Source organism: Chlamydomonas reinhardtii, chromosome 3 (assembly GCF_000002595.2).
Source record: "Chlamydomonas reinhardtii strain CC-503 cw92 mt+ chromosome 3, whole genome shotgun sequence".
Taxonomy (NCBI): Eukaryota; Viridiplantae; Chlorophyta; class Chlorophyceae; order Chlamydomonadales; family Chlamydomonadaceae; genus Chlamydomonas; species Chlamydomonas reinhardtii.
The window spans coordinates 7,568,493-7,592,556 of NC_057006.1; the positions used below are offsets into that span (position 1 = coordinate 7,568,493).

The 24,064-nt window shown below is 64.3% G+C and overlaps 5 protein-coding genes across 5 annotated transcripts; 2 read left to right on the forward strand and 3 right to left on the reverse strand.

Moving 5' to 3' along the window:
- Window position 1: 1 nt before the first annotated feature.
- On the reverse strand, window positions 2-4,567 carry CHLRE_03g204800v5 (uncharacterized protein). Its single transcript, XM_043061466.1, has 8 exons — window positions 4,102-4,567; window positions 3,568-3,699; window positions 2,966-3,112; window positions 2,462-2,566; window positions 1,846-1,941; window positions 1,584-1,650; window positions 1,226-1,389; window positions 2-902 (listed from the first exon to the last, which is right to left on the reverse strand). Exons 1-8 carry the CDS (start codon window positions 4,360-4,362, stop codon window positions 786-788), a joined length of 1,089 nt encoding a protein of 362 aa, XP_042926493.1. The 5' UTR covers window positions 4,363-4,567; the 3' UTR covers window positions 2-785.
- Window positions 4,568-4,621: 54 nt separating this feature from the next.
- Window positions 4,622-9,147, reverse strand: CHLRE_03g204750v5 (uncharacterized protein). The gene is made up of 7 exons (XM_043061463.1): window positions 8,762-9,147; window positions 8,411-8,496; window positions 7,893-7,938; window positions 7,308-7,560; window positions 6,271-6,390; window positions 5,583-5,950; window positions 4,622-5,295 (listed from the first exon to the last, which is right to left on the reverse strand). The coding sequence occupies exons 1-7, from the start codon at window positions 8,902-8,904 to the stop codon at window positions 4,788-4,790; spliced, it is 1,524 nt and encodes a 507-aa protein (XP_042926494.1). The 5' UTR covers window positions 8,905-9,147; the 3' UTR covers window positions 4,622-4,787.
- A 250-nt stretch (window positions 9,148-9,397) lies between these two features.
- Window positions 9,398-10,549, forward strand: CHLRE_03g204751v5 (uncharacterized protein). Its single transcript, XM_043061464.1, has 3 exons — window positions 9,398-9,782; window positions 9,984-10,256; window positions 10,423-10,549. The coding sequence occupies exons 1-3, from the start codon at window positions 9,534-9,536 to the stop codon at window positions 10,432-10,434; spliced, it is 534 nt and encodes a 177-aa protein (XP_042926495.1). The 5' UTR covers window positions 9,398-9,533; the 3' UTR covers window positions 10,435-10,549.
- Window positions 10,550-10,551: 2 nt separating this feature from the next.
- On the reverse strand, window positions 10,552-17,397 carry CHLRE_03g204752v5 (uncharacterized protein). Its single transcript, XM_043061465.1, has 11 exons — window positions 17,166-17,397; window positions 16,950-17,029; window positions 16,643-16,721; window positions 16,224-16,311; window positions 15,722-15,919; window positions 15,288-15,394; window positions 14,766-14,891; window positions 14,046-14,129; window positions 13,434-13,544; window positions 11,806-13,038; window positions 10,552-10,671 (listed from the first exon to the last, which is right to left on the reverse strand). The coding sequence occupies exons 1-10, from the start codon at window positions 17,244-17,246 to the stop codon at window positions 12,595-12,597; spliced, it is 1,398 nt and encodes a 465-aa protein (XP_042926496.1). The 5' UTR covers window positions 17,247-17,397; the 3' UTR covers window positions 10,552-10,671; window positions 11,806-12,594.
- A 120-nt stretch (window positions 17,398-17,517) lies between these two features.
- On the forward strand, window positions 17,518-18,996 carry CHLRE_03g204650v5 (uncharacterized protein). The gene has a single exon (XM_001693139.2). The coding sequence runs from the start codon at window positions 17,636-17,638 to the stop codon at window positions 18,062-18,064; it is 429 nt and encodes a 142-aa protein (XP_001693191.1). The 5' UTR covers window positions 17,518-17,635; the 3' UTR covers window positions 18,065-18,996.
- Window positions 18,997-24,064: the final 5,068 nt, after the last annotated feature.

A 24,064-nucleotide genomic window follows, 5' to 3' on the forward strand; every position in this document is an offset into this window, starting at 1 on the left:
TAGCTGTTTGGGAACTTAGACACGTAATGGTTAGACACGTGTGCCGGCTCACCTGCCCTATGCATTAGAAGGTGAAGCCAGGTTAGTTAGTGTGGGGCTCGGGGCCGCGCCGCTGATTATGCGGGCATGACCCCAAGCATAGCTTTAAGTAGATGGCCAGGATGCCCGGAGTCAGGACAAGAGTAAGGAACTTCCACGATCTCGTGCAATCATACGATCGAACACACACACGCATCTGTAACGCCAATGGCCATCACCAGTGTTTCCATTGCAACTCAGTGCCGGTGCCGTATCCACTCCGACCAGCTACCAGCTGCCTTGCCTACAGCTAGCACCACAGATAGGGTAGCGGGCGCGCTTGTCATCAGACATCAGTAGCGCTGCACTCCTGACCCATGAGCCCACACTACGGTATACTCAGCATTACGAGTAGGCGGGATGGGAAAGCGCGCGACGGACGCTCCCAACCACCTTACGCAACAGCGCGGCCACACCGAACACGTACGCCCTCATCGTGCGCGCCTGCCGCTGAGAGGCCGCACAGCCACCGTATGCTCCCCCCCCCGCACACCAAGCTCCCGACCAACACCTCACAGGCCGCCAGTCCTAGCCACTCAGTCCCGTCCCGTCACGTCACCACCGCCGTTCACGTCGCCGCCACCACCGCGCCGCCGCCACCACTCCATCCTCCCACACCCGCCCTCACCCAGGCTGCCTATGCGGCGGCACGTCCAACGCAGCAGCCTGCACCTTCATACCAGTGGTGTAGCCCACGCGCCGCCGCCTCACTTCTTCGCCAGCGCCGCCTCCAGCTCCGCCACACGCTTCTTCAGCGCCGCCACCTCCGACACCAGCGCCGCCTGCCGAGCCGCGGCGTCCGTGGGCGGCGCCGGCACATAGGGCTGCGCGTGACACGTGAGCGGCACCGGCAGGCGGCAGGTGGTAGTTAGCACACGTGGCACCACAGGACCGCAATTGCCCGCCCAGGCCCCTCGACCGCCTCCGGCCCGCACCTACCCCCATCCCTTCATGATACCCCAACGCTCCACATAGCCTCTCCCGCACCCTCCTTGCCGCGCGACTGTTTCCTTACGGGATTGGTTCAACGTTAACCCCCGCAGCCTCGCTCCACCCGTCTCCCCATCTCCCCTGCCCATATTCCCCCCCACCCCGTCCAGCTCCCCTCCAGCGCCCCGCACCCCCTCTCCTCCAACGCCCCACCCACCTTGAGCAGGTTGACCGCGAAGGCCTTGAGCGCCTCCGGCCCCCGCACCTCCTCCTCCAGCAGCGGCAGCTGCAGGATGTGGAAGTCCTCGTACAGCTCGTAGAACTGGTCCAGGTACTTTTGCTGCATGCGAACACGCGCGTCCAGCAGCCGGGAGCCGCCCACTGCGAGGGGAATGAGGACAGGGAGAGGAGGGGGAGTGAGGGCGGGGAGGAGGGCGGGGAGGAGGGCGGGGGGAGGGCGGGGAGGAGGGTGAGGAGGAGGGAGAAGATGTCATGAAGAGTGAGGTGATTGTGGAAGGCAGGGGCAGGAGTGCACAGAGGCGCGCGGCGTGCTCCCCGAGCGAACCCGCGCTCACCCGACTCGGGGAAGATGATCTGGTTGATCACAATGTTGCGACAGTCGATCTCAAACTTCGCGAGCTCCTGTGCAAGGATAAAACATATCAGGTTCCGGGGTCAGCAGCGTAGCAGCGCGGCGCGCTCCATGCCTGGACCCTGGCCTGGTGTCAGTGATTGCCTCGTGCCCATGCTGCCTCGGCACTCATGGGCCTTAACTGGCAGCTGCGACCTGTCCGGCTCCCTCACTGCCTTTGCACACACGCACGCACACGCACGCACCTGCACCAGGCGCTCGGTCTCGTAGAGCGACAGGAACTCGGGGATGCACACAGCCACGAAGGTGGTCAGCAGCGGGTCCTTGAACTGGGCCGACACCTGCGCGAAGTGTACAAGAGCACAAGGGGAAACGGCATGTAGCGCGGTGTACAATACGGTCTCTGCCCTGCGCCCGCCACACGTCGTCCTCCAACGCGCACCTCGCCGCCTCAGGCCACCTCTGCTGCCCCGCCCTCACGTGCCCCCACCCCACTCCAACCACCGTCTCCACCACCACTGCTTCACCGCCCGCCCCCGTGTTGCGCGCGCCACCGAGCCCGGGCGGCGACTTCAGTCGCCAGCGGCGCTCGCCCTGCTTCTCCACGACGCCTTGGCCCCTTCCCACAAGTATTAGCTTGCGTCTTTCGTCCCTGCCTTTGTTCCGCTAGTTTCGCCTGGTTTGGTTTGGTTTGGGCTTGTATTTACGACCCCTGCCTCCTCACTTTCCTTACGGTCCCTCTCTCTCCCTATGGTCCCTCTCGCTCCCCGGGTTTGATTGGCATTGAAATGAACTTACCCCTTCTTATTACATCATGAATGTAACCCCCTCTCCCTCTCCCTCCCCCTCTGGGCCCCTCACCTTGCGCACCACGTCCAGCATGCCCTCCACCTTGCCCAACAGCTGGTCCGGCAGGTCCGCCGCGCCCTCGCCCCCGCCCGCCATGCCGCCCAGCATGCGGGTCACCTGCAGCCCGGCAGCAGCAGTCAGGCAGTAGCAGGCCAGCAGTAGCAGATCGTCATAGCAATTCGGTAGTAGCAGTTTGGCAGTAGCAGTTCAGCAGGGGCCGTGGCAGTAGCAGCCGTGGCAGAAACCGAACGGAAGGTGTGGGGTGCAGGAGTGAGCCAATGCAGGAACGGCTGCACCCGAGCAGCGGAACCTACGAGAGGTCTGTGTGGTGTACTAATGTGCAGGATTGCACGGTACACGAGGGGCGCGAGCGCACACCGCCGTCGTGCTCACACCCGTCCACTCATTCCATGGGTTCCTTTGCCTCGGCCCATCCGTCCTGCCACGCACTCGCTCGTCCCCCATCCCGTCAAACACGCGGCCGCCCCCGCCCCCGTCGGCCGCCCCCGCCCCCACCTGCCCCATCATTCCGCCCATGGCGCCCTTGAGCGCCACCAGCTTGGACAGCCCCTTCTCCAGGATGGTGGGGAAGTTGAGCAGCCGCAGCGTGTGCCCGGTGGGCGCCGTGTCAAACACAATGGTGTCGTAGTCCATGGTCTGGACCTGTGGGATGGTGAGATGGGTGGGGTTGGGGTTGAATATACCAGGGGGCGGAGGGGTGGGTGGAGGGGTGGCGGAGGGGTGGGGTGGCGGGGTGGCGGAGGGGGCCGACACGATGCGCTGGCGGGGGCCGGCAGGGTTTCAGCGCGGCGCGGAGAGGTTGGTAGGTAGGGGGTGGGCTGCAGGTGCAGCAATGCCCATGCGCCCGGTTCGGGACCACCGTACCGAAGGCTGCAGCGCAGGTGCGGACCTGCACACCACATGCTGCGGCCTGATCCCTGGTCCCCGCTCCCGCTGCATGCCACTCCCGCTGGACGCGCCACAATTGCCTTGCAGCCAAACCGCCCAACCAAGCCCGCCGTTGCCACCCACGCCTCACCACCCGCCTGCCTCCCCACGCCCACTCCCTCCCACTCCCACTCCTCAGCCCCCTCCTTGCCCTCAGCCCTCCACCCCACCTGCTTCATGACCTCGGCGAAGCTCATGGCCTCGTCAATGCCGGGGATGCTGCCCGCCAGCTCGGTGAGGAAGCTGTCCTGCGCCCACTCCAGCTGCTCCATCTCGCCAATGTCGGGCTGCGGGTCCACCTCCTGCGTGGGGGGAGAGGGGGCAGAGAGGGGAGAGAGAGAGGGATGAGGGATGAGGGGTGAGAGGTGCAAGGGGTGAGGAGTTTGGGTGAGGGAAGTGGTGCAGGGGAGGGGTGTTGCAAGGTGGGGGCAGCTGCGGACACGACAGGATGGGCAGGAGCGCCTTGCTGACACGTCCATCGCTTGTTGGCCTAACGGGGCTTTTGCTGGCCTTAGCTGTCGCTGGCTTGTCTCCTACTGACTCATTATTGTCAGTACAATCGCTTACATGCCCCTGGCGCAATGCTACGGCGCCCAAAGCCCCGCGCGGCCCGCCCTTGGACGCGCCGCCGGCCGCGCCCGTGTGCCGCCCCCTGGCTTTGGTGTCCCCAGCCCCCCAGCTTCAACCACAAGGCCCCGCCGCACCATGGCAAACAAGTTGGTGAAGCCGTTAACTAGCGTGGGCGTCTTTGTAAACTTTTGCCGGAAGGCATCGCTCAGGTTGTGTGCGGGGTCCGTGGAGATGATGAGCACACGGTTGCGTGTCCCGCTCTCCGCGAGCGCCACGGCTAGGGACGAGGACGTGGTGGTCTTCCCCACGCCTCCCTTGCCGCCCACGAAGATCCATTTAAGCTCCTTCTGATCTACAACGTTTTGCAGCGTCGGGTCGGGCATATCCGCGGCCATGGTGGTAAGGATTGAGGCCGGCGCCTCTATGCACAGCAAATGGGTTTGCTATGTCAAACTTTTAACAGTTACTTCGATGATAGTAGCCGGGGCATGCAGCCTCGGAAACGTCTAAAGTGAATGTAAGAAGGCGCGATCGAATTGCCAGCGAGTCAGAGGGGAGCGTTGGAGCGCTTAAGGATAAAGGACACTTTAGTAGCGAGCGAATTGACAGCGAGTTGAGCTTGCATCAGTTGGGAATGCGAATGCCTGTGGCCGACGGATGGCAAAACACGGCACGGCGCGATGGAGGCCCTCCAGGCTCCACTCCTTCAAGGACCGCACAGCCTTGTCCAAGTTTCCGCAGCATCAGCATTACAGCTAGCCCGCTCCTCCTCCTTCCATCCTCTTCATCATGATTACCAAATACCACAATGGCAAGACCCTCACATCAGCCGTAGCAAGTCCGCCTGCCCGATGCTGTAAAGCGCGATGTCGCCATTCAGCACCGCCGCCCACGTCACGCTCCCGGCCTTGCCGCCCTCGCCCGCCGCCGCCACCGCCGCCGCCCCATCCGCCGCCCACATCTCCCCCAGCGCCGGCGGCGACTCGCTGCACATGGCCACGTGCGTGTGTACGGCAGGGAAATGCCCCTTGTACCGGCTGACGAAGCTGCCGGGTTTGTACACGTCGTACACCAGGTGGGCGGCGTGGCGTGGCTTGCCTAGCGACACGAACCCAGAGGCGGCCCTGGAAGCCCCGACCGCAGCTGTTGCCCCAGACGCTTCCCCCTCTGCGCCCCCGGGAGCAGCGCCTGTTGCTGTTGCTGCGTCATCGGTTGCGGCCGTGGTGGGCCGCAGCAGGTGGGGTGCGGCGGCGCGGAGGGTGGGCAGCGGCTGCAGCAGCGGGAAGGACGTCAGCAGGGAGTCCAGGGCGCGCTCCGTCACACGCACACTGCGGGGTGGGCAGGGTTGGGTTGGGCGGGGGAGGGGGGGCGGGGGCGGGCCGGTTGTGGGGAAGCAAGACGCGGTGGGAGTGATGGAAGCAGAGGAACACAACAGAGGAAGCGGACGAGGACTTGATCACGGCAAGGGACAGCGCAGTCATCCGGGAAGGTCGTGCATGCTGGTAACGAGCTGCACTGAGGGCTTGCCACCCTGCCCAGCACCCCGACCTCCACAGGCGCCCCTCGCCACGCAGCCCCCTCCAACGGCCCCCACCGGCCCCCACGGCCCACTCACCCTGGCTCCGACTGTAGCTCCTCCACCCCCGCCATCATGGGGTGCCGCGGCCCCAGCGGCCCCCACCACCCCCGGCTTGCTGCTACTGCCGCCGTCGGCCCCCCGCCTGCTCCCGCTGCTACTGCCGACGCTGCCGCCGGCCCCGCTCCCGCCGTTCCTCCCGCTCCTGCTCCCGCCGCCGGCTGTCTCCCCACTCCTGCTCCCACTGCTGCGGCCGCTGCCGCTGCGGCCGACCCGACCGCGGGTGCGTGCGAGGAGGGCGGTGCGTCTGCCGGCGGCAGCTGGTGCTGCATGGGCGGCATGCGAGCGGAGCCGGGCGCGTGCGGCTGGCGACTGTAGCAGCCGGCCCAGGCGCCGTAGCCCCAGATCTGTGCAGGCGGGTAGGGGATAGAGTGTGTGTGCATGTGTGTGTGTGTGTGTGGGTGTACGGTATGCGTGTGTGGGTGTGTACGTGTCTTTGTGGGGCGGCGGTGAGGTCGGCGGCAGTACGCAAGGACTCCGAACGGCAGCTAAACCCAAGGTTCAGCCCAAGCAGCATGGGCCTCAGGCCACGCGTCACAATCCCGCAGCTGCCCCCCCTCCGCTAGTTTAGCTTGGTTTGATTTAGCTTCGGCGGTACTTACACCCACCCACCCTGCCCCGCCCCCCATCCCCCACCCCCACCCCCACCCACCCCCCAAACTCCCACCTGCTCCGGCCGCTCCTCCCTCCGCAGCAGCCACCTGCTGGGGTGCCGCATGACCAGGTAGCCGCTGCGGCTGAGCCCGCTGTACAGCAGGTAGCGCTCAAGAGGCACGCCGGAACACACCTGGTGCGGGGGGGGGGAGGCGTGCAAGGGGGGGAGGGCGCGGGATTTGCAAGGTTAAAAACATTGGGAGCAGGATACAAGCCGGGAGGGACGCGGGAGGGGGAGGGGGCAGGCGAGGGGCTCGGTGAAGGGGGTGTGGGGGCGTGAGGGCGTACCGTGGCTGCATTCGCCAACGTGTCCACAGCCCCAGCAGACAGCTCCACAAACCGTCAGCCACGCAGCGGCACAGCCCCTCACACAGCCCTCTCCGAGCCCCTCTCACAGCCCCCACAACTCACAGCACCCACCCTTCTCACAGCACCCCCCTCACAGCCCTCTCTTACACCCCACATCTCAAAGCCCGGCACCCTCTAACACAACACACACACACACAACACACACACACACACAACACACACACACACAACACACACACACACACACACACACACACACAACACACAACACACAACACACACACACACAACACACACACACACACACACACACACAACACACACACAACACACACACACACACCTATAGGTGAGCTCGACTACGACCAGCGGGCGGGAATCCGGGAATTAGGCGTGCTGGGTAAACGTTGTTTAGCGCGCCCAGGGTGCGGAGCATGGACGCATACAGGTGCATCGCGGGGTCAGGCCGAATGGTCGCCCGTGGGGTTCCAGGCTTATCGCGGGTAAGTATGACTACCTGGGTCACGACAGTCACGCGACGCTCGGTAAAATGGTGGGTATCGGTAAGTAACTCCGGCGTCGTCTGGGCGGGCTTTCGTTTCGTTTTTTAACACACACACACACACACACACACACACACACACACACACACACACACACACACACACACACACACACACACACACACACACACACACACACACACACACACACACACACACACACACACACGGCCCTCACCATGAGGTCGAACGCCTCCTGCATGGACAGCAGCCGCACGTGCTGCAGCCCGCCGCCGCGCCGCCCGCCGCCGCCGTCGCCATTGCCCCCGTCGCCGTCCTCCTCCTCCGCCGGCACGGCTCCGCCTGCCGCGGCCCCGGCGCCCGTCCCCTCCTCCTCCCCGTCCGGCCCCTGCCGCTGCCGCTGCCGATGTGCTGACGTGGTGCTGTCAGTCTCCGCGAAGAGCAGCAGATCCCCTCGGTCCACCAGGAACCTGCGCCGCGGCAATTCATGTTCATGTTTGTCATTTGTCATCAGGAATTGCCACCTATATACCTTTGCCTGTTTGCTACTCTCATGGGCCGAGCGGCCGGCCTTGAGGCCAGGGCCTCCTGCGGCGCCGCTGGCAGCGTGCCCCCGAGCCCCAATCGCCCCGCCGGCAGCGGCGGCCTTTGGTCCCCAATACACACCAGCACACGCCCAGTGCGCGTGCTCTCGCCTCTCATCCTCTCACGGCCCCCCACTGCCAAATTGCCACTGCCACTGCCACTGCCGCTGCCTCTGCTGGCCCCCCACGCCAGCCCGCCCCGCGGCAGCGGCACTCACACGGCCTCCTCTATGTGCAAATAGATGCGCCGCCCGCGGATGAAGCCTGTGTGTTAAAAAGCACAAGGAAACATAGCGCAAAGACAGTGTATGCGATGCAGAAAAGCTCTTTCCATTGCTGAAAGAATCGCCTCCGAAGCTGTATTAGAAACGCCTTTCCACTTAGCTCCCACTAATGGCCTTTCCGCGCTAGTGTAGTGGGCCGAGTGGAAACAGCCTGTTAGCCTGAGTATGTGCGTACGACACATGTACGATACGCAAGGCAATGAGGAGGCATACCGGGCTGGCCCTTGGGAGTGCGAGGCCGGTGGAGAACATTGGCGGCCACCCGTGCGAGACCGGCCTTGCCCTCCACGCGCCATCAGCAAGCGCACCGCTGCCGCTGCAACCCCTGCCAGGTACGCCGCCGCTGCCCCCGGAACCGTAGCCCGTGCCAAACCCCATCGCCTCCTGCCGTACCAAGCAGTCGTACCCAGAAGCCGTACTAAGCAGTCGTACCAAGCAGCCGTGCCACCCACCGATGTCGCGGGCGGTGTGTTTGCGCTGCTTGACCAGCTCCGCCGCGCACAGGTGCGGCCGCCACAGCGCGGCCGACAGCTCCTTACTGCAGGGGTGGCGGCGGGTGTGTGGAAGCGGCGGTGGGCGGTGGGGGGGGGGGGGGGGGAGGAGGCGGTTGAGGAGATGGAAGTGGAGGAGGAGGAGGAGGAGGAGCGGGAGGAGGCAAGGGAGGATGAAGTGGTCGAGGTAGAAGGGCACAACTTGCGGTGCGCGGTGTGTCAGGAAGTGGCAAGCACGGCGCCCTCCCGACCCCGACCTGGCCCCCCCGGTTACCGAAACACACCCGACCCCGGAGAACTCGGGCAGCTTACCCCGACTTTTCCAAATGCAGTAGCTCCGTCAACTCCGCGAGCTTTTCGTCCAGCTCCTTGCTTTCGTCCACATCCTCGTTAATAACATCAAACAGCTCCTTCTTGGGGCCTCCACGGCGAAAGACCGACGCCGAAATCGGCATTTTCTTGCAACTGGATGTGTAATTGCGCTACGCAGCGAGCATTAGTGCAGAGTTCTGCAGTGGCAGGCCCAGCAAAGCCGCCGCCAGCCTTAACGCGTTGTCCCGTTTGGTACTGCCTAAATATACAAATTTGCTATGAGATAATATGTCAGTCAACTTGGCCCCGTTGGCGTGTAGATGCAAGTGGCAAAATTGCGCCAGGTCAACGGTCTCTGGCCAAATGCCTGGCCAAACGCTCCGAAGCAGTATGTTTGGGGGAGTGATGATATTCGGATGCATGAGTGAAAGCGCTGCCTGGGGCACGGAGGGGGGCAATGCTTGCCGGAGGAGGAGGAGTCAGAGCGCCTTGGGGTTTCGTGCTCGTGTGGGGCCCCAACAGCCCTGCGGGCTGCCGCCCCACACGGCCCAGGCAGGATGTCCCGCTTGCCAGGCTGACTGCCCTCACCTCTCCTATGGCCAACATGAACGCATAGATGGCAACTTTCTGTCAGGTATCACGCCAACCGTCGCTCGCGCCCGACTGGCCTAACGCATATTTTGGCTTCGCGGCCAGAGCACGCCGGCAGTTGCCATTCCAACGGGTAAAATGTAGGAATAAACTATTTGTAAGCCATAGACGCTGCACAAGAATGCAAACGAAACCCCAAGCGAGCTCCACGGGCGCGCAAGGCGCGCCCTCGCCAAGTTCCTCGAGCTGCGAGCCTTCCATCAGCTCCGTGCTATTCAACGTGCCCAACACCGTAACATACTCGCGAGTGCTTCTGCTCTTCTGGGCCGCGGCGGTCGCGCGGTCACAGCCGGGCGTGGCATTGGCGCTGTGGCTGGTCAACTTCGCCCTTGACGGGGCCGACGGCGCGTTAGCTCGGCGACTGGGGCAGGTGTGCGGGGTTTATCGCTCCTAGGCTCTGGAGCATCAGCGGGGATGTGGACAGGGGAACTGGGAACCGGCGGGGCGCCACAGGTGTCGTGGCCTTTCAACCCACTGCTCCCGCAGCTCCTACATCACCAAACCTGCCTCCCTAACTATGGCCTCGGCGGGGCGCTTCCCCTCCTACTCCTTGTGCACCCCCTCGGTCCAGACATCTGCCTTCGGTGCGTTTCTGGATGTCGCTGTTGACATCGCCTCACGCGGCATGCTGTGGGTGAGCTGGGCAGCGGCCGCCGCAGCCGACGCCGCAGCCACTGCGGCGGCGTCGACATACGCGGCGGCGCCAGCGGGTGGGGGCGCGGCCGCGGCGGCGGCGGCGGTGGGCATGCAGGCGGGAACAGCTGCGGCCTTGGCAGCGGTGGCGCTGCCGCTGAGCCTGGCGGTGATCTTGCTAGAGTGCCTGGTCTTCACCTGCACACACGCGGTGGGTGGGGTGCGGTGGGCTGGGCTGGGTGGCTGTGTGGCTTTGCGAGGGGGGCCGGAGCGGCTGCAAACGGCAGCGCGTGCGCACTGCCACGCGTTGGTTCAGGCGGCGGTAATTAGGCCACAGCAGCCTGTCACGTGTTGCCACCCATGCCATGATACCGTAGCGACATTGCTGAGCGACCGCAGCCGCCTCAGCACGCCGCCGTGGTCAACGCCCGCCGGCCCACACTTGCCGTACCGTGTGTGGGCTTGTTTGAAACACCCTCGCGCGCGCAAGCTACTACCGTAGCCCCATCACAACGATTGGCAACCCTCCCACGCCACTACCCCGCCTGCCCGCTTCCTCTCTTCCCCCCGGCACAGGCCGCCGGCGCTGCCTGGAAGCAGGAGTCCCACTTCTCGGCTGCGCCGGCCTGGGTGGCGGCGGTGATGTCGCGCGGCTTCAAGACGCCGCCGGGCTGCCTGGCCATTGCGGGGCTGATGGGCTGTCCGCTGTGGCTGTGGGCCAGCAGGTGCGGCTGGGGAGGCGCGGTCACGTGATGCGTGTGTGTGTAGTAGTAGCAGAGAGCACAAGGGAGAGAACACGTATGCGTGCCGTGCGTTCTGCGAGACGCCTTCTTAACACGGGAAAACAGTGTCGCCCGACACAGGGGCGGGATGGGACGGTGGAAAGGCGCCTGGGCGGTGCGTCATGACGAAGACGCTGCGGCGTGTGGGCTGCCTGCTCCACTCCCTTGACCGGGCCGCCAAGCTGCCCTCAGTCGCTTTCTGGGCAAAGTAATCCTCAACACGGCCCCAACCCCTCCCCTCTCCCCCTCCCTCGCCAACCCATGGCTGTGCAGGGCGCTGCCGCGCGGCCCCTGGTCGCACCCGCTGCTGGGGGCTGTGCTGGCGGCGGGGCGGCTGCTGGCGGCGGGCGTGGAGGTGTGGCTGGTGGGGGCGCACCTGGCGGCGCTGCTGCGGGCTGACGTCAGGGACATGCAGGCGGCGGCGGCGGCTGGGAGGCAGGGGCAAGGGCAGGGGCTGCAGGGACAGGGGAAAGCGGGGCTGCGGGAAACAGGGGAGGAGGAGCAGGAGAAGGAGAAGGAGGAGGAGGAGCAGGTGGGGGCTGTGGTAGGAGCGGGAGGGGCCGAGGAGCAGGCCGAGGAGGAGGCTGCGGCAGGGGTTGTGAGGGCGTGTGTAGCGGCGGCAGGAGAGAAGGAGGGGCAGGGCGGAGAGGAGGGGGCGAAGGTTGCGGGGGCAGGGCGGACGTCGGCCGAAGGCGGCGTTCGAGGTGCTGCGGGTGCGGGTGCGGATGCGGGTGCGGATGCGGGTGCGGGTGCGGGTGCGCCGGCGGGTGGCGGCGGACAGGGGCAGGAGCAGCGAGGGGCCCAGTCGCCGGCGGGGCCTGAGGACGTGGGTGACCGTGCTCGGTGAAGTGGAGCGGCCATGCACGGGGTGGACGGGGAGGGTAGCAACAGGCAGTAGGCAGGCAATGCCGGACCTGCATGCAAGCCTGCGGCAGTGCTGTTGGGTGGTGGCTGGTGCAGGGGCTGCAGGGACCCCACTCTGGCCACGGGAGTGCGGGAGTGCCTGGTGTTGGCTGGTGCTTGATTACGTACGATTACCGACGAGTGTGTTGCGTACATTGTGTCCATTCCTTTACCGCGACTTCCTATTGAGCATGTACTTTTTCTGTGTGTGCTCGTGGAGGCCAAGCTGTGCAGCTTTGGTAGTGACAGACTGCCGCAATAGGGACGCTAACCCCATCCCAACAACCGGACGCTCATGAAGATAGTTCTGAGTTTACAGCCATGATGCACTGCCTACGCACACAGGCTTGTAGCTGCGCGGTGTGCGCACATCGGGACTACGCTTTCCTGCCCCTTGCCATGTTCCATCACGTGCGCGGTGTGCGCACTGATGCACTGTTGTAACGGAGCGGCTTGAGCCGTGCATGCTCACAAACTCAGTCGGCGATATGCGGTCCGCAGTCCAACTCATGTTGCCACGACCTGACCCACAACCCGACCACCGGTGGTCAGGTTGTGCCGTCGCAGCCGCTCATGTGGCAAGGCGCCCAAGCACCTGCCCCTGGTCGCTCTTGCCGTCGCCCTCGCGGCACAGCTACAGCCGGTTGCAAGACATACACACAACGTGCAGCGCACACGCACTCCTTAGCACCTGCAAGACCGCAACCAGCACAAGAAATACTGGTACCGGTACCAAACAGCCGCATGTCCAGCCGCCACACGCCACACGCAAAATTTTACCCAGCGCAACCACACACACCGCACACACCGCCCCAACCCGCGTCTGGCCGGCCATCACGCCGCCGCCGCCGCCGCCGCCTCGCATCAGTGCCGCTGCCGCTTGGGCGGCCCGCCGCCTCCTCCGTAGCCGCCGCCGCCTCCCCCGTACCCTCCCCCACCCCCGCCGTACGCGCCTCCCCCGCCGCCTCCCCCGTACCCTCCCCCGCCGCCGCCGCCGCCGTACCCCGGGTGCCCGCCCATGCCCGCGTCCCCGTACCCGCCACCTCCCCCGTACCCTCCCCCGTGCCCCCCGCCGCCCATTGGCCCCATGCCCATCATCCCAGGGTCATGACCCATGGGACCGCCGTGCCCGCCGCCGCCGCCGCCGCCCCAACCGTCGTCGCGTGGGCCGCCGCCGCCTCCTCCGCCGCCTCTCCGCCGCCCCGCCGCCGGCGGCTGCATGAAGGAGCACTCAGGCGCCATGGGCACAGTGACGGCCTCGGGGCCCGAGGTCTTCTGAAACACAAACGCCACGAACAGGGAGCTGGCCTGTGTGTGTGGGGGGGGGAGGGGGGGTGCATGAGGTGGGTGGTGGTACATGAGTTGAGTGGGCGGTGGGGGCGGTGGGTGGGCGGTGTGGGGGCGGTGCACAGTGCAAGCCCCAGATTCGGAGGCTGGGGGGCTGATTGGTGTATGCCAAGCGCCAACCACGACCCCCTAACGCCCCCTCCGGCCCCTCCCTTGGTTCAGTCTGGGCTGGTGTTTGACATGCCCCCTCCCCTCCACCTCCCGCCCCCTCCCGCCCCCTTCCCTCCCCTAGGCCACGCTCTCCTCCTCGCTCTGTTGCATTGAGTTCGATTCAGTTTGGGCTGGTATGTAACAACCCTCCCCTCCCCAACTCCTCCCCAACTCCTCCCCAACTCCTCCCCTGCCCTCCCCCTCACCATCTCCAGGCTGCTGGGCGGCGGTGGCGGCGGCCTGCCCGGCGGCGCATCCAGTTGCGGCGAGTCCAGGAAGAAGGGCTTGAAGCGCTTGAAGGGCGCGTCCACGTCCTCCTGGGGGGGGGGGCATGCGTGATTGTTCAAGACATGAAGGCGTAGCCAGGAACAGTAGTATAGCACGTGCGTTGTTACCGATGTCCGTGAAGTCCCCCGTTGGGGGCGGGGGGCAGGTGGGGGTTGAGGAGGCAAGGGAGCTTGTAGCCGTTAATGGGGAGTGGGAGGAGGAGGCAGTGGGAAAGACCAGGTTGCGTAGTTAAGGAGGAGTTGAGGGCAGGGTTGACCGGGGCTTGACACGCCGGCTTCGCTCCGCCTGCTGTTGGCGTGCTCGCGGCTCGCCCACTCCGCCCGACACACGCATCTTCCTCTGCCCAGACAGCCGCTACTCCGCACCCCTCACTTCTTATACAAACCCCGCTTTCCAACCCAAACCCCTCACGCATCCACACATACCCGCATCCCGCCCCCACCCCGCGCCACACACATACTCACCTCACGCACACGTACCCACCCCCCGCCCCACACTCCCCACCACCCCCCACACTCCCCTCCGCCCACCTGCTCGAAGTTGGCCATGACCACTGCGTCATGGTAGTCCGTCACCGGGAACAGCCCCACCTCCGCCGCCACCTGCTGAAGCACCTGGACTTGGACACGGCAGCAGCAGGAGGAGGAGGAGGAGGAGGAGGAGGAGGAGTGGAGGAGGAGGAGGAGGAGTAGTGGAGGAGGAGGAGCAGTGGGGGGAGGTGGGGTGGGGTGGAAGGAGCGGTGAGGGGTGGGGTGGGCGTCGCAACATGCTTGCCCTGGCACCCACCAAGATGCCCCCTGCCCGTTAACCATTCCGTTGTCCATAAACGGCTGCCCCCAATCCCAACCCCAACCCCACCCCACACACATCCGACCACCCACCCCACACGCATCCAATCACCCACCCCATGACACACAGAGGACGTAAGGTATCAAACGCCCCCCTGATCCTTATTTGATGGGCATGTTCAAACCCCAATTCCCCACGCTGTTTTGCATGGACAGCTCCTCCCCGCCTTCCCTGCCAGACCCCTTCCCAGTCCCCCCGGACCATTTCGTTGGGCTCGGGCACACAACCCCCCCTTCTGCCAACTATCTCTGCACCCCCCCCCCCCCCCCACACACACACAAGCCCCCCCGCTCCCCCCCTCGCGCTATTGCATTGCGTTCGGTTGACTTTGAGCGGGTATTTACAATTCCCCCCCCGACACCCACCCCACCCCACCCATACACACCCCGCCCCCCACCTACCTGCAGGTCCACCAGGTACTCCAGGCTGCCCTCCGTGGCGCCCTCCTTGCTGGCGGTCACGGTGTCGGCGATGTCGCAGATGTAGCCGGCGCCGTAGGGGCTGGCGGGGCGGCCGCCGGGGCCGTCCTGGGGGAGGCAGGCAGGAGCAGGGGCAGGGGAGGTGGGGACGTGGAGGTGGGGAGGAGGTGGGGAGGTGAGGTGGGGAGGAGGAGAAGAGGAGGAGGGTGGGAGGAGGAGGGGGTGGGGAGGCGGGGACGAGCTGGGAGCTGGACAGGGCCCCCTCCCTCCCCCCCACTTGCCCCGGCAGCATGGTCGGGGAGCAGCCCCGCATGACCTGAGTATGCGCGGCTCCACCGCCGCTTTCACAGTTACTCTGGCGTTGAGCCTGGATTCGCCTTGTGTGCAATGCAAGCACCCGCCCAATCCCTTTGAACTTTTCTCTTGGCCTGCACAAGTTGCTCGCGGATAAGTCCGGGAACGACCCTCTCCCTCCCCCACCCCCCGCCCCCCTCCGCTCCTCACCGCCCATCTCTTCTTGAGTCGCAGCATGGGCAGCCGCAGCTCCGACCGCCCACCCAGCAGCTCCTGCACTCGGGCGCCGCTGGGGAGCGTGCCCAGGAAGAAGCCGCCTGGTGCGGAGGGGGGGAGGGGAGAGCAGGTGGGAGGTTACATTCATGATTAGTTAAGGAAGTGGTAGACGGTAGACCATCTTGCGGAACATGAAGCGTTACCGACGATGTCGACCAGGAGGTAGGGAGTAGGTGGGGGCAGTGTGTTCCAATCCGTGGGGGCGTGGGGGATAGCACTCTCCCTCTCCCTCTCCCTCTCCCTCTCCCTCTCCCTCTCCCTCTCCCTCTCCCTCTCCCTCTCCCTCTCCCTCTCCCTCTCCCTCTCCCTCTCCCTCCCTCTCTCCCTTCCCCTTCCCCTCCCCCTCTCCCTCCCCCTCCTCCCCTCACCGTTCCTCAGCTGCGCCGCCGCATTGCCCAGGAAGCACCTCAGGCTGGCCTCGCTCACAAAGAAGTAGTGTAGCGCGAACATGCACGCCACCACACCGTAGCCGCCAGTGGCCGGGCCGCCGGCGGCGCCGCCACCGTCCTCGTACGGCCGCGACCCCAGCCAGTCCACCGCCGCGAACTCGCAATGCATGGGCGGGCCTGTGTTGGTGAGGTGAGGAGAGGGGAGGGCAGGGAGGGGGAGGGAAGGGGGGGCTGGTTGTGAGGGGAGTGGCCGGGTGTGTTTCCGGGTGTGGGGAGCAGACTGGGGAGGCGTGTGAGTGCACAGCGCCAAGGCAGGGGCGGCACGGAGCAAGCCCAGCGGCCTCAGAGACCTGGTTGCAGGCAGGGCCGCAAGCGTCGCAAGCGCCTGAGAGCCCGACCACCACCACAGCCCACAGCCATTCACCACAGCCCACATCACGAACGATTTACTGAAGTCTCGCCACCATTTGCGGCCCCGCACCTTTCCGCCTGGCCTCCATCTCGGCGTACCGCCGCTGCGCCTCCTCCACCTCGCGCTCAGAGATGTCGAGACCCTTCACGTACTTGATCTGCGCCGTGGCGTGTGCGTGCGAGGACACCCCGACACCGGCCGTCAGGCGTTTGTGACAGTCGACAGTATGACAATTAAGCGGACAGCAGGTGAGAAGTTAAACGGACAGCAGGTGAGAAGTTAGTTGGACAACAGGTGAGGAGCCGTATTTAGCACGTGGCAGCGCGCCACCGCGCTCCCTACCCCGCAAAGGCCACCCAACAAGTATTAACAAGGCTATGCCGGTACAAAAGAGACGGTCGCGCCGCGCCTGGCTGCTGCTCCCCTGTGCCGACCCCTACTCCGGCCCCGCCCTCCCTCATGCCGCCTCCTCCCCACCCCCTCAGCACCTGCGCCTCCTTCCACTTGTGCAGGTCGCCGCCGCGGCCGCAGCACATGTCCAGCAGCCGCTCCTGCTTGTACGCAAACCTGCGCCGACAAGACAAGATGGGTGGTGGGTGGGAAAGCAAATCACAGGGTTTGATACGGTTGGCACAAACAAGGGAGCGCTGGAGGGCAACAGAGCCCTGCCTGCAACTTGCGTGTGTATAGGGTTAGGGCAAAGGGCATGTAAGCAGCATAGGGCTCGTGACAGTCTCGGCCCAGCTGCGAATGTAGCAAGCCAGACATTTAGGAAAGCAGCCTGATGGGACTTGCCGGAGAATGAGTTGTCGCTTGACGTGGTTGTGGAAGTGTTTGAGGGCCTGTGCAGGGCCCTCGCTGCGGGCTTGCAACGCCTGCGTGCGCGTTTTTTACAGGGTGAGTAAATGCCGGGTGCAGAGCTCAAGCCTGGTCTCCAGAGCACCACTTTGACTCGTTGCCTAGCAGCGGGGCCGCAGAGAAGATCGGGGTTTAGGAGAGGTGCGGACCCACCTCTTGGGTGGACAGGTTGGTTACATGACTGTTGTAGTGCTGCCGCTGCTGCTCCCAGGTGCCCCCGCCGTGGTCCGCCATTCTACTGGGCTAGCGCCGACTGGCCAGGCACCCTAGTCGGGTCGTCCCGAGCGCGCCAAGCACGCCAAGGTGACAGGAAATTCAGTGGGAGAGGGGCCTCAAACGACCGACGGAATAAATGTTCATTGTAAATTTACTAAGACCTTTGGTGATTTAACCGTGAGTAAAAAGCTCTTGTTCTGGGAGGCTTCATTGCTGACTTGGGAAGCGAGCTTCTCCATCCAGCCCATGCAGGTCACCTCTTGGGCCATTTGGCATTTGTGTTGCTAACCTTTATAGGATAGAAACAGGCTAGGTATCAAACGTGACCTGCCCGCACGTTGCTTTGGGCTTGCTCGTTCCGCACTCGCTCTATATCCTCGGGCGATCTTTTTGGGCCCTAAATAGTCATGGCTGGCTCGGCGCGCAACCTGGGGGGCCTGCTGCGCCGGACGCTAGCCGGTGAGGCAGGCAATGCCATCACGCAGGCGGGGTCTCGTGGCTTCGCGGCCGAGGCCAAGCAGTTCACTCCTGACGGCAAGTACATGCCGGGCATTTTCAGTAAGGCCAAGCCGCTTGACCGCTCCACCCAGTGGGTGCACAAGAACCCCTACATTGAGGCCTGGTACTACCGCCGCGACCACTTTGAGAACGAGTTCGTTTGGAACTACCGCACCACCATCGAGGCGTTGTGGTTCCTGGGCGGCTTCACCGCGGCCGCGTACGCGCTATCGGTGTTCGCCTTTCGCCAGGCGGACCGCCGCAGCGGCTACCCCAAGCGCCAAATCCTGGGTGACGAGCCCGCGATGGTGCTGCCTGACGAGCGCCAGTTCTACTAAGCGGCCGGCAACAGCAGCCGGCTAGCTGGCGGGGAGCGGAAGGGACGGAGCTGGCAGGGGGAGGGAAGGCGCAGCAGCAGCAGGAGCAGACGTGTAGAGCAGCGGAAAGTCGCAGCCTGTGCAGTGGCGGGGACGGAGGCGGCGGCCGCTGGTTGCGGCGGCCGAGCGCTGTGGAGTGCGACGGAGCACGCCGGCCATTGCCCTAGCCGTGCGCGAATGTAAGGGCCGGGGCCGCAGCTGCACGTGGCAGTGCCATACAGTTGAGCGGGTGAGGCATGCTGCCGTCAAGCGGGCTGGAGCGCTTGAGGCGGAGCCTGCAGGCGCGGCGCACCCAGCCGCAGCCCGCACATGCGAGCGTGGCACACGGCCAAGCCGCAGTTGCATGGATAGCGGGCGCCGCTGTGTCGCTGCGCGCGAGAGCCTTCGTTCGGCGCGGCCGCGTGGTCTGGCGACTGGCGTTGTCGGGTGTCCAGGTGTGGGCCCGGAGTCGGGCGTGCGGGCGCAGCTGCCATGCAACCGCGGAGTGACACATGGTGGCTGCTGGGAAGCCGCTGGGCGGCCGTGGACAGGCGCTGTTACTGGGCGGAAGCGACGAGGGGGCCTTCATCCCAATGCCGTTAGGGAGCTATGCTGCATGTGGGTTGTAGGGTGTGGGCTGCTGGGCGGCCGTCACACAGAGCTTATCGCGGTTTGTTTCTGACATTAGGGACAAAGTTCCAAGGCTTATGTGTAGGCTTAGTAGTCTCGTGTGATAAGCGTTGTGCGGGGAGCAGTAGGAGCGGCCTGGAGGGCTGGTTCAATGCAGCTGGAGTAAAAAAACGCAGGCCGCCAACGCATTACTGCACGCATGTGATTAGAGGCGTGTGTGTATGTGTGTCAAAGACTCATCAAGAGGGCCGAATGCCGCAAACTGCATGTAATGTGAAGACATCTGCGACAGGGCATGGATTCGCATTTTGTGGCGTCAGTGCTGGTACTTGCCAGGCGGCGAGATGGAGGGGGCCTGGGCTGCGGTAGCGGGCGCACGCAGGCAGCGGGGGGTGGCGGGCATATGGTCATCCAGTGATCCAGCCAAGGACCGCAATCACAGCAAATCCTGCATCATCAGCACCTAACCGAATATCCCCACCACAACACCCTTCTATCCCTGTTAAACCCCACCACATGCCTCTACACAATAACTTATACGTACACCCTATAAATGCCTTCTTACCATATCAACGTCACACAAGTACGCAGACAGGTACAACACACGTGTTTACGTGTAATTAGTTACCGTACAGCCTTACAGGCTGCTTGGGGTATGGGCATCAGCTGCACACTACGGGACCTCGCCAACCTGCCTAAACCCTGTCCCATCACACCCTGTCCCATCACACACCGTACAGCCTTACAGGCTACACACGACCAGCTTTAAACCCAGGTGAGCCAGCTTCCAAGGCAGCACTATTTACTACGGCGGGCAAGCCGTTTGCGCGCCTGCTGAAAGCCATGACTGAACTGCCCGCGGTGACTCTTGTGGCGCCGCCCGAGCCGGGCGCGTGGGTGAGTCATGTGCCGTTGTTGGCTATAACCCGGCGCTGTGTGAGGACGGCCGCACGTGGGAAGTGGCTTTCGCGGATTTGTTCGCTCTGCCGGGACTGGTGTGTGTGGGCCAGCTGGTTGCAGCGCATGACGGCCTGAACGAACTGCGGCAGGCATGTACACGCCCTTGGGCGTGGGGCTCCCGGTTTGGTGAAGCGTGTGTGAAAATGTATGTGACTGCTGTGTGGCGGCGGGTGCTGCACTGGAGTACGCGGGCGCGCCTGCCGTCGCCCCTGCCGGGGCCGGCGTCGCCTCAAGAGGCGGCCGACCGGTTTGCGGCGGCGGTGGCCCTTCTCCCCGCTGGCTGGGCGGCCGCTGCGCGTGCCGCCCAGCTGGCTCGGGGGCTTGCCGCCGCGCTGCCGCTCTCGGCGGCCGACATCGTGAGTGCTACGGCGGATTCGGTGCAACAGGTGGTGCAGGGGCTTGGCTGGTTGCAGCGCGGGGGGCCGCCCATCCTGCTCACTGCCTACACGGTGAAGGCAGGGCCCGTGCTACAAATGGCTCCACAGTTAGCCGCCCTGAAGGCTAAGCATTTGCAGTATGTGTGCGATGCGGGTGTGTCGGGGGTGGGGGCTGCCCTGGCGGCGGGGGCCTTCGTGTGCACCTTGGCCCGCTTGTGGTCGCTGAAATGGGAGAATCATCATCAGGAAGCACTGTGGCGTGTGGCCGCCAACGCTTGCTGGGCGTTTCCACGGCATGCTAGCGAGCGGGCGCGAGGCGTTGCTGTTGACCCGTGTTGGGCGTGTGGGGTTGACATGCAGGATGGGGACCGGCGTCACTGGTTTTGGGACTGCACTGTGGCGCTGTCCCTGCGGGAAAACATGGGGATGGCTATGGGTTTCATGCCAGAGGATGCTCTAAGTGCCTTCTCTCGTGAGGAGTTGTGGTTAGTGCGCCCGCCTGCGGGGCTTGCGCCACCTGTGTGGGATGTGGTGTGTCTCGCTGCTATGTCTGCCCTGGACTTGGGTCGGCAGCGTATGGTTATGGCCGGGCTGGCGGCGCGAGCGAAGCTGCCGTCGGCCCGGGTGCTGAGCATTGGACTTGCCGTCGTAGCTGACTTCTGGGGTCGTCTCCAGACGTTTGTGACTTTGGGTATCAGGCCAAAGGGTTGGGACACTGTGCCGTCTGCGCATCCTTTCATCTCTCGGGCTGTTGGTGACGGCATGGGTTTGCGCTTGCCGTATGACGCTGATTCCCCGCCTCCCTCGCCGTGAGAGGTTGTGCGTGGTTGGTGGCTTTGTGTTTGGGCAGGATGCACGTGTGGGCGACCGTTCTAGTACCTGGACGCTTGCGCCCTGGTTAGTGTGTGCTCTGTGCGTGTGTCCTGCGGCCTAGATGTTTCCCGGCACTTCTGTGCCTAGGCTTGTGGCGTTGAGGCACAGCGGTGGGGCTCTGGCGGGTTGAGGCTTGGCTAGGACTCACTGTGCGCGGAGTCACACGGACTTTGTCCGCGGGAGGGTTTGCAGCAAAGTCAGGGTTGGTGGAGTCAAGTTGGGCCCTGATAGCATGTGATGGCTCGGCGTCTTCGGGTGATGGGACTGTCCCCTCTGTAACATCCGCATTCGTTAACCACAACTCCTCACGAGAGAAGGCACTTAGAGCATCCTCTGACATGAAACCCATAGCCATCCCCATGTTTTCCCGCAGGGATAGCGCAATGCAGTCCCAAAACCAGTGACGCCGGTCCCCATCCTGCATGTCAACCCCACACGCCCACCACGGGTCAACAGCAACGCCTCGCGCCCGCTCGCTAGCATGCCGTGGAAACGCCCAGCAAGCGTTGGCAGCCACCCGCCACAGTGCTTCCTCATGATGATTTTCCGGGCCAAGGTGCACACGAAGGCCCCCGCCGCCAGGGCAGCATCCACCCCCGACACACCCGCGTCGCACACATATTGCAAATGCTTAGCCTTCAGGGCGGCTAACTGTGGAGCCATTTGTAGCACGGTCCCCGCCTTCACCGTGTAGGCAGTGAGCAGGATGGGCGGCCCCAGTTCGGTGGAAGTATGTTCAGTGCCTACACAGGTAACGGAGCCGAACCGTTCCTGATGCCTGATGGGTTTCGATCTTGCGACCTTGATGGTCCTCCGGCACCCAACTCCGGCATCGTGGCGCAAGACCCGCGTACAAAGCCCACGGGCGGGCACTGGTGCAGTCCCCCCCCCCCCCCCACACACACACACCCGCACGCGCACGGGGACAACAGCCAGGGACGGACCTTGGCCTGGGGCCACCCACTCTCCCCTGCCGGCCTCCCCTCCAGCCGCTCTTGCTTCGCCACGCCTGGCCTGGCCTGGCCTCGAGCCTAGCCATGGCTAGGCCATTGAAACTCTTGGGGCCCTCGATGCATCGGCGGTAGCTCAGCAGCCCAGCGCGTCGGCGGGGCGCGATCCAGGCGCCAGGATGGCGGGGGCGTGGGCGGGGGGAGACGGACCGGTGGCGGACGCTCCATCTGGCGCATAAATGTGACAGTATGATAGCTACTACAATACTCTCAAGACGCCTTCAGCCGCGCGCCCCAGCACCTGAAGGGAATCGGTCACAACGACCCGGAAGGTCGCGCCCTTGTCATTATTCATTTAGTTAATGTGTCAAACATATGTCGTTGTTTTGCGATACTGGAGAAACGGTCATGGTTATGCAGTTTCGGCTCCAAAGGAGGTCAACATTGAGCGTGTTTGGGCCAGGGGTCATATCTTGTTTTCGGGATGATGTCTAGCTCCAGACAAAAACGGCCGGGTAGCCGCCGGGTGGCCGCCGGCCGGGTGGCCGCCGTCTTTTGTCTGGGTACATGGCGGTTTGGGGGCTTCTCCATATGAATTCGGACAAAACCAGCCTCAAACCCGGGCCAACAAAGTCTCGCCCCAGACATTAGTCCCTGGAACGAATGTCTAGGGAATTTCCTAGAGTATGCACGCCCGTACCCTCACAGGGGATGACAATGGATGTCCGTTGGGTCCATTCCGGGCATCCGTCGAAAGAGCTAATTTGCTCCGACGGAGCGGTCTGAGCGATCCACCGAACGAATGCCGAACGCTACAACTATTAACTATACGCAATAGAAAACCTTCAATGAACAAGGTGATTGCTTTGATAAACGTCCGTCCATCGCGCAACCCGTCTCTCACCACAGCTCAACTCAATTATGGCTGGTCTCTGTCCTGGCTTCCTCTGTTGCAGGTCAAGTTGTGCGCGGTGGACGCAGTCTACAACAAGGAGGGCTCTGTCGTGAACGCGTTGAACGCCTTCCTAGGCAAGCACCCTTTCGGCCCTTACAACCACCTCTCAGACGCCGCGCACGAGGTGTAGCGACTGCGAAAGAAGGGCAAGGGCACGAAAGCGGACGTGCTCAAGGCGCTGCTGCAGCAGTTCGCGGCGTCCCGCGGTGTTGACAAGGACGCGTTCGAGGAGCTACCAGCGCTTATGGAGCTCATGCGCGAGCGCAACGCCTACGCACACGCTTACAACGAGACATACCTCTTTAGCGAGATCGAGAAGTGCAACTCTGACCTGTCGTCCGTCGGCAACGTGCTCTCGCTGATAATCAAGCCAGCCCCGCCCGCCGAGCCCACCGAGGGCGGGCACTGAGAGGAAGGTGAGGCTGGGCTGGAGGCTATTCACGTTGTTGGAATAGAGCCTCCCGCGTGTGGCTTGGGATAGAGCATGTAGGGCCTGGGGGAGAAACCTTGGGGGCAAAAAGGGGTTACTGGGTGGGTGTCTCGCTCCACGTTTGCCTGGTTCCGTACGACGTCCTGTACGCTTTCCCAAGCATCACCTACAAGCCCCCCCCCCCACCTCCCAACTTGGCTCCGGCTGTTGTTCCCTCCCCCCCCACACACACACATCTACAGGTCCGGCCAGGCCACGCACGTTTTGGGCACGGTGGCTGTGGCGCGGGCCGCACATGCCGCCATGGCCGCAACAAGTGTTCCCTCGCACGGGGGCTTTCTTGGCCTCATGGTGGGAGGCCCCCCAACTGGGGTCTGCTAGCAGGGCGGTTTTTGTTGTGGTAGCTGGGGGCTGATGTCGTTGGTAGGCCTTGCTCAGGGGTCGCGTGAGGCGTGCCCCGCCCGCAGCCGTGCCGTGCGTGGTGGTCGGCCTGAGGCAGATTGTTAGGCCGTCGTGGGGCTCTTGTTGGAGTGTTGGGCCACTCTTCAGGGGGGCCGACGGGGGCGGGGCTTCTTGCTGCGCCCGCTGTGGCACGGCGTGTGTGGCTGTGTGCACTTCATGGAGCGTCCCATGGTGCACTGGTTGGGTGGCGGCGCCTGCGGTCCGCGGGCCGTGCTTGCCACTGTTGGTCTGGTCGGTTCTGTCGTGCCGTGTGGAAGGCACCATGCTGTGCGGGTGGAGTGGCGGCACACGATCGTATCCTTCGTCCTAATAATGACGATAGCTACTGTGCAGCTGGTCCCACGG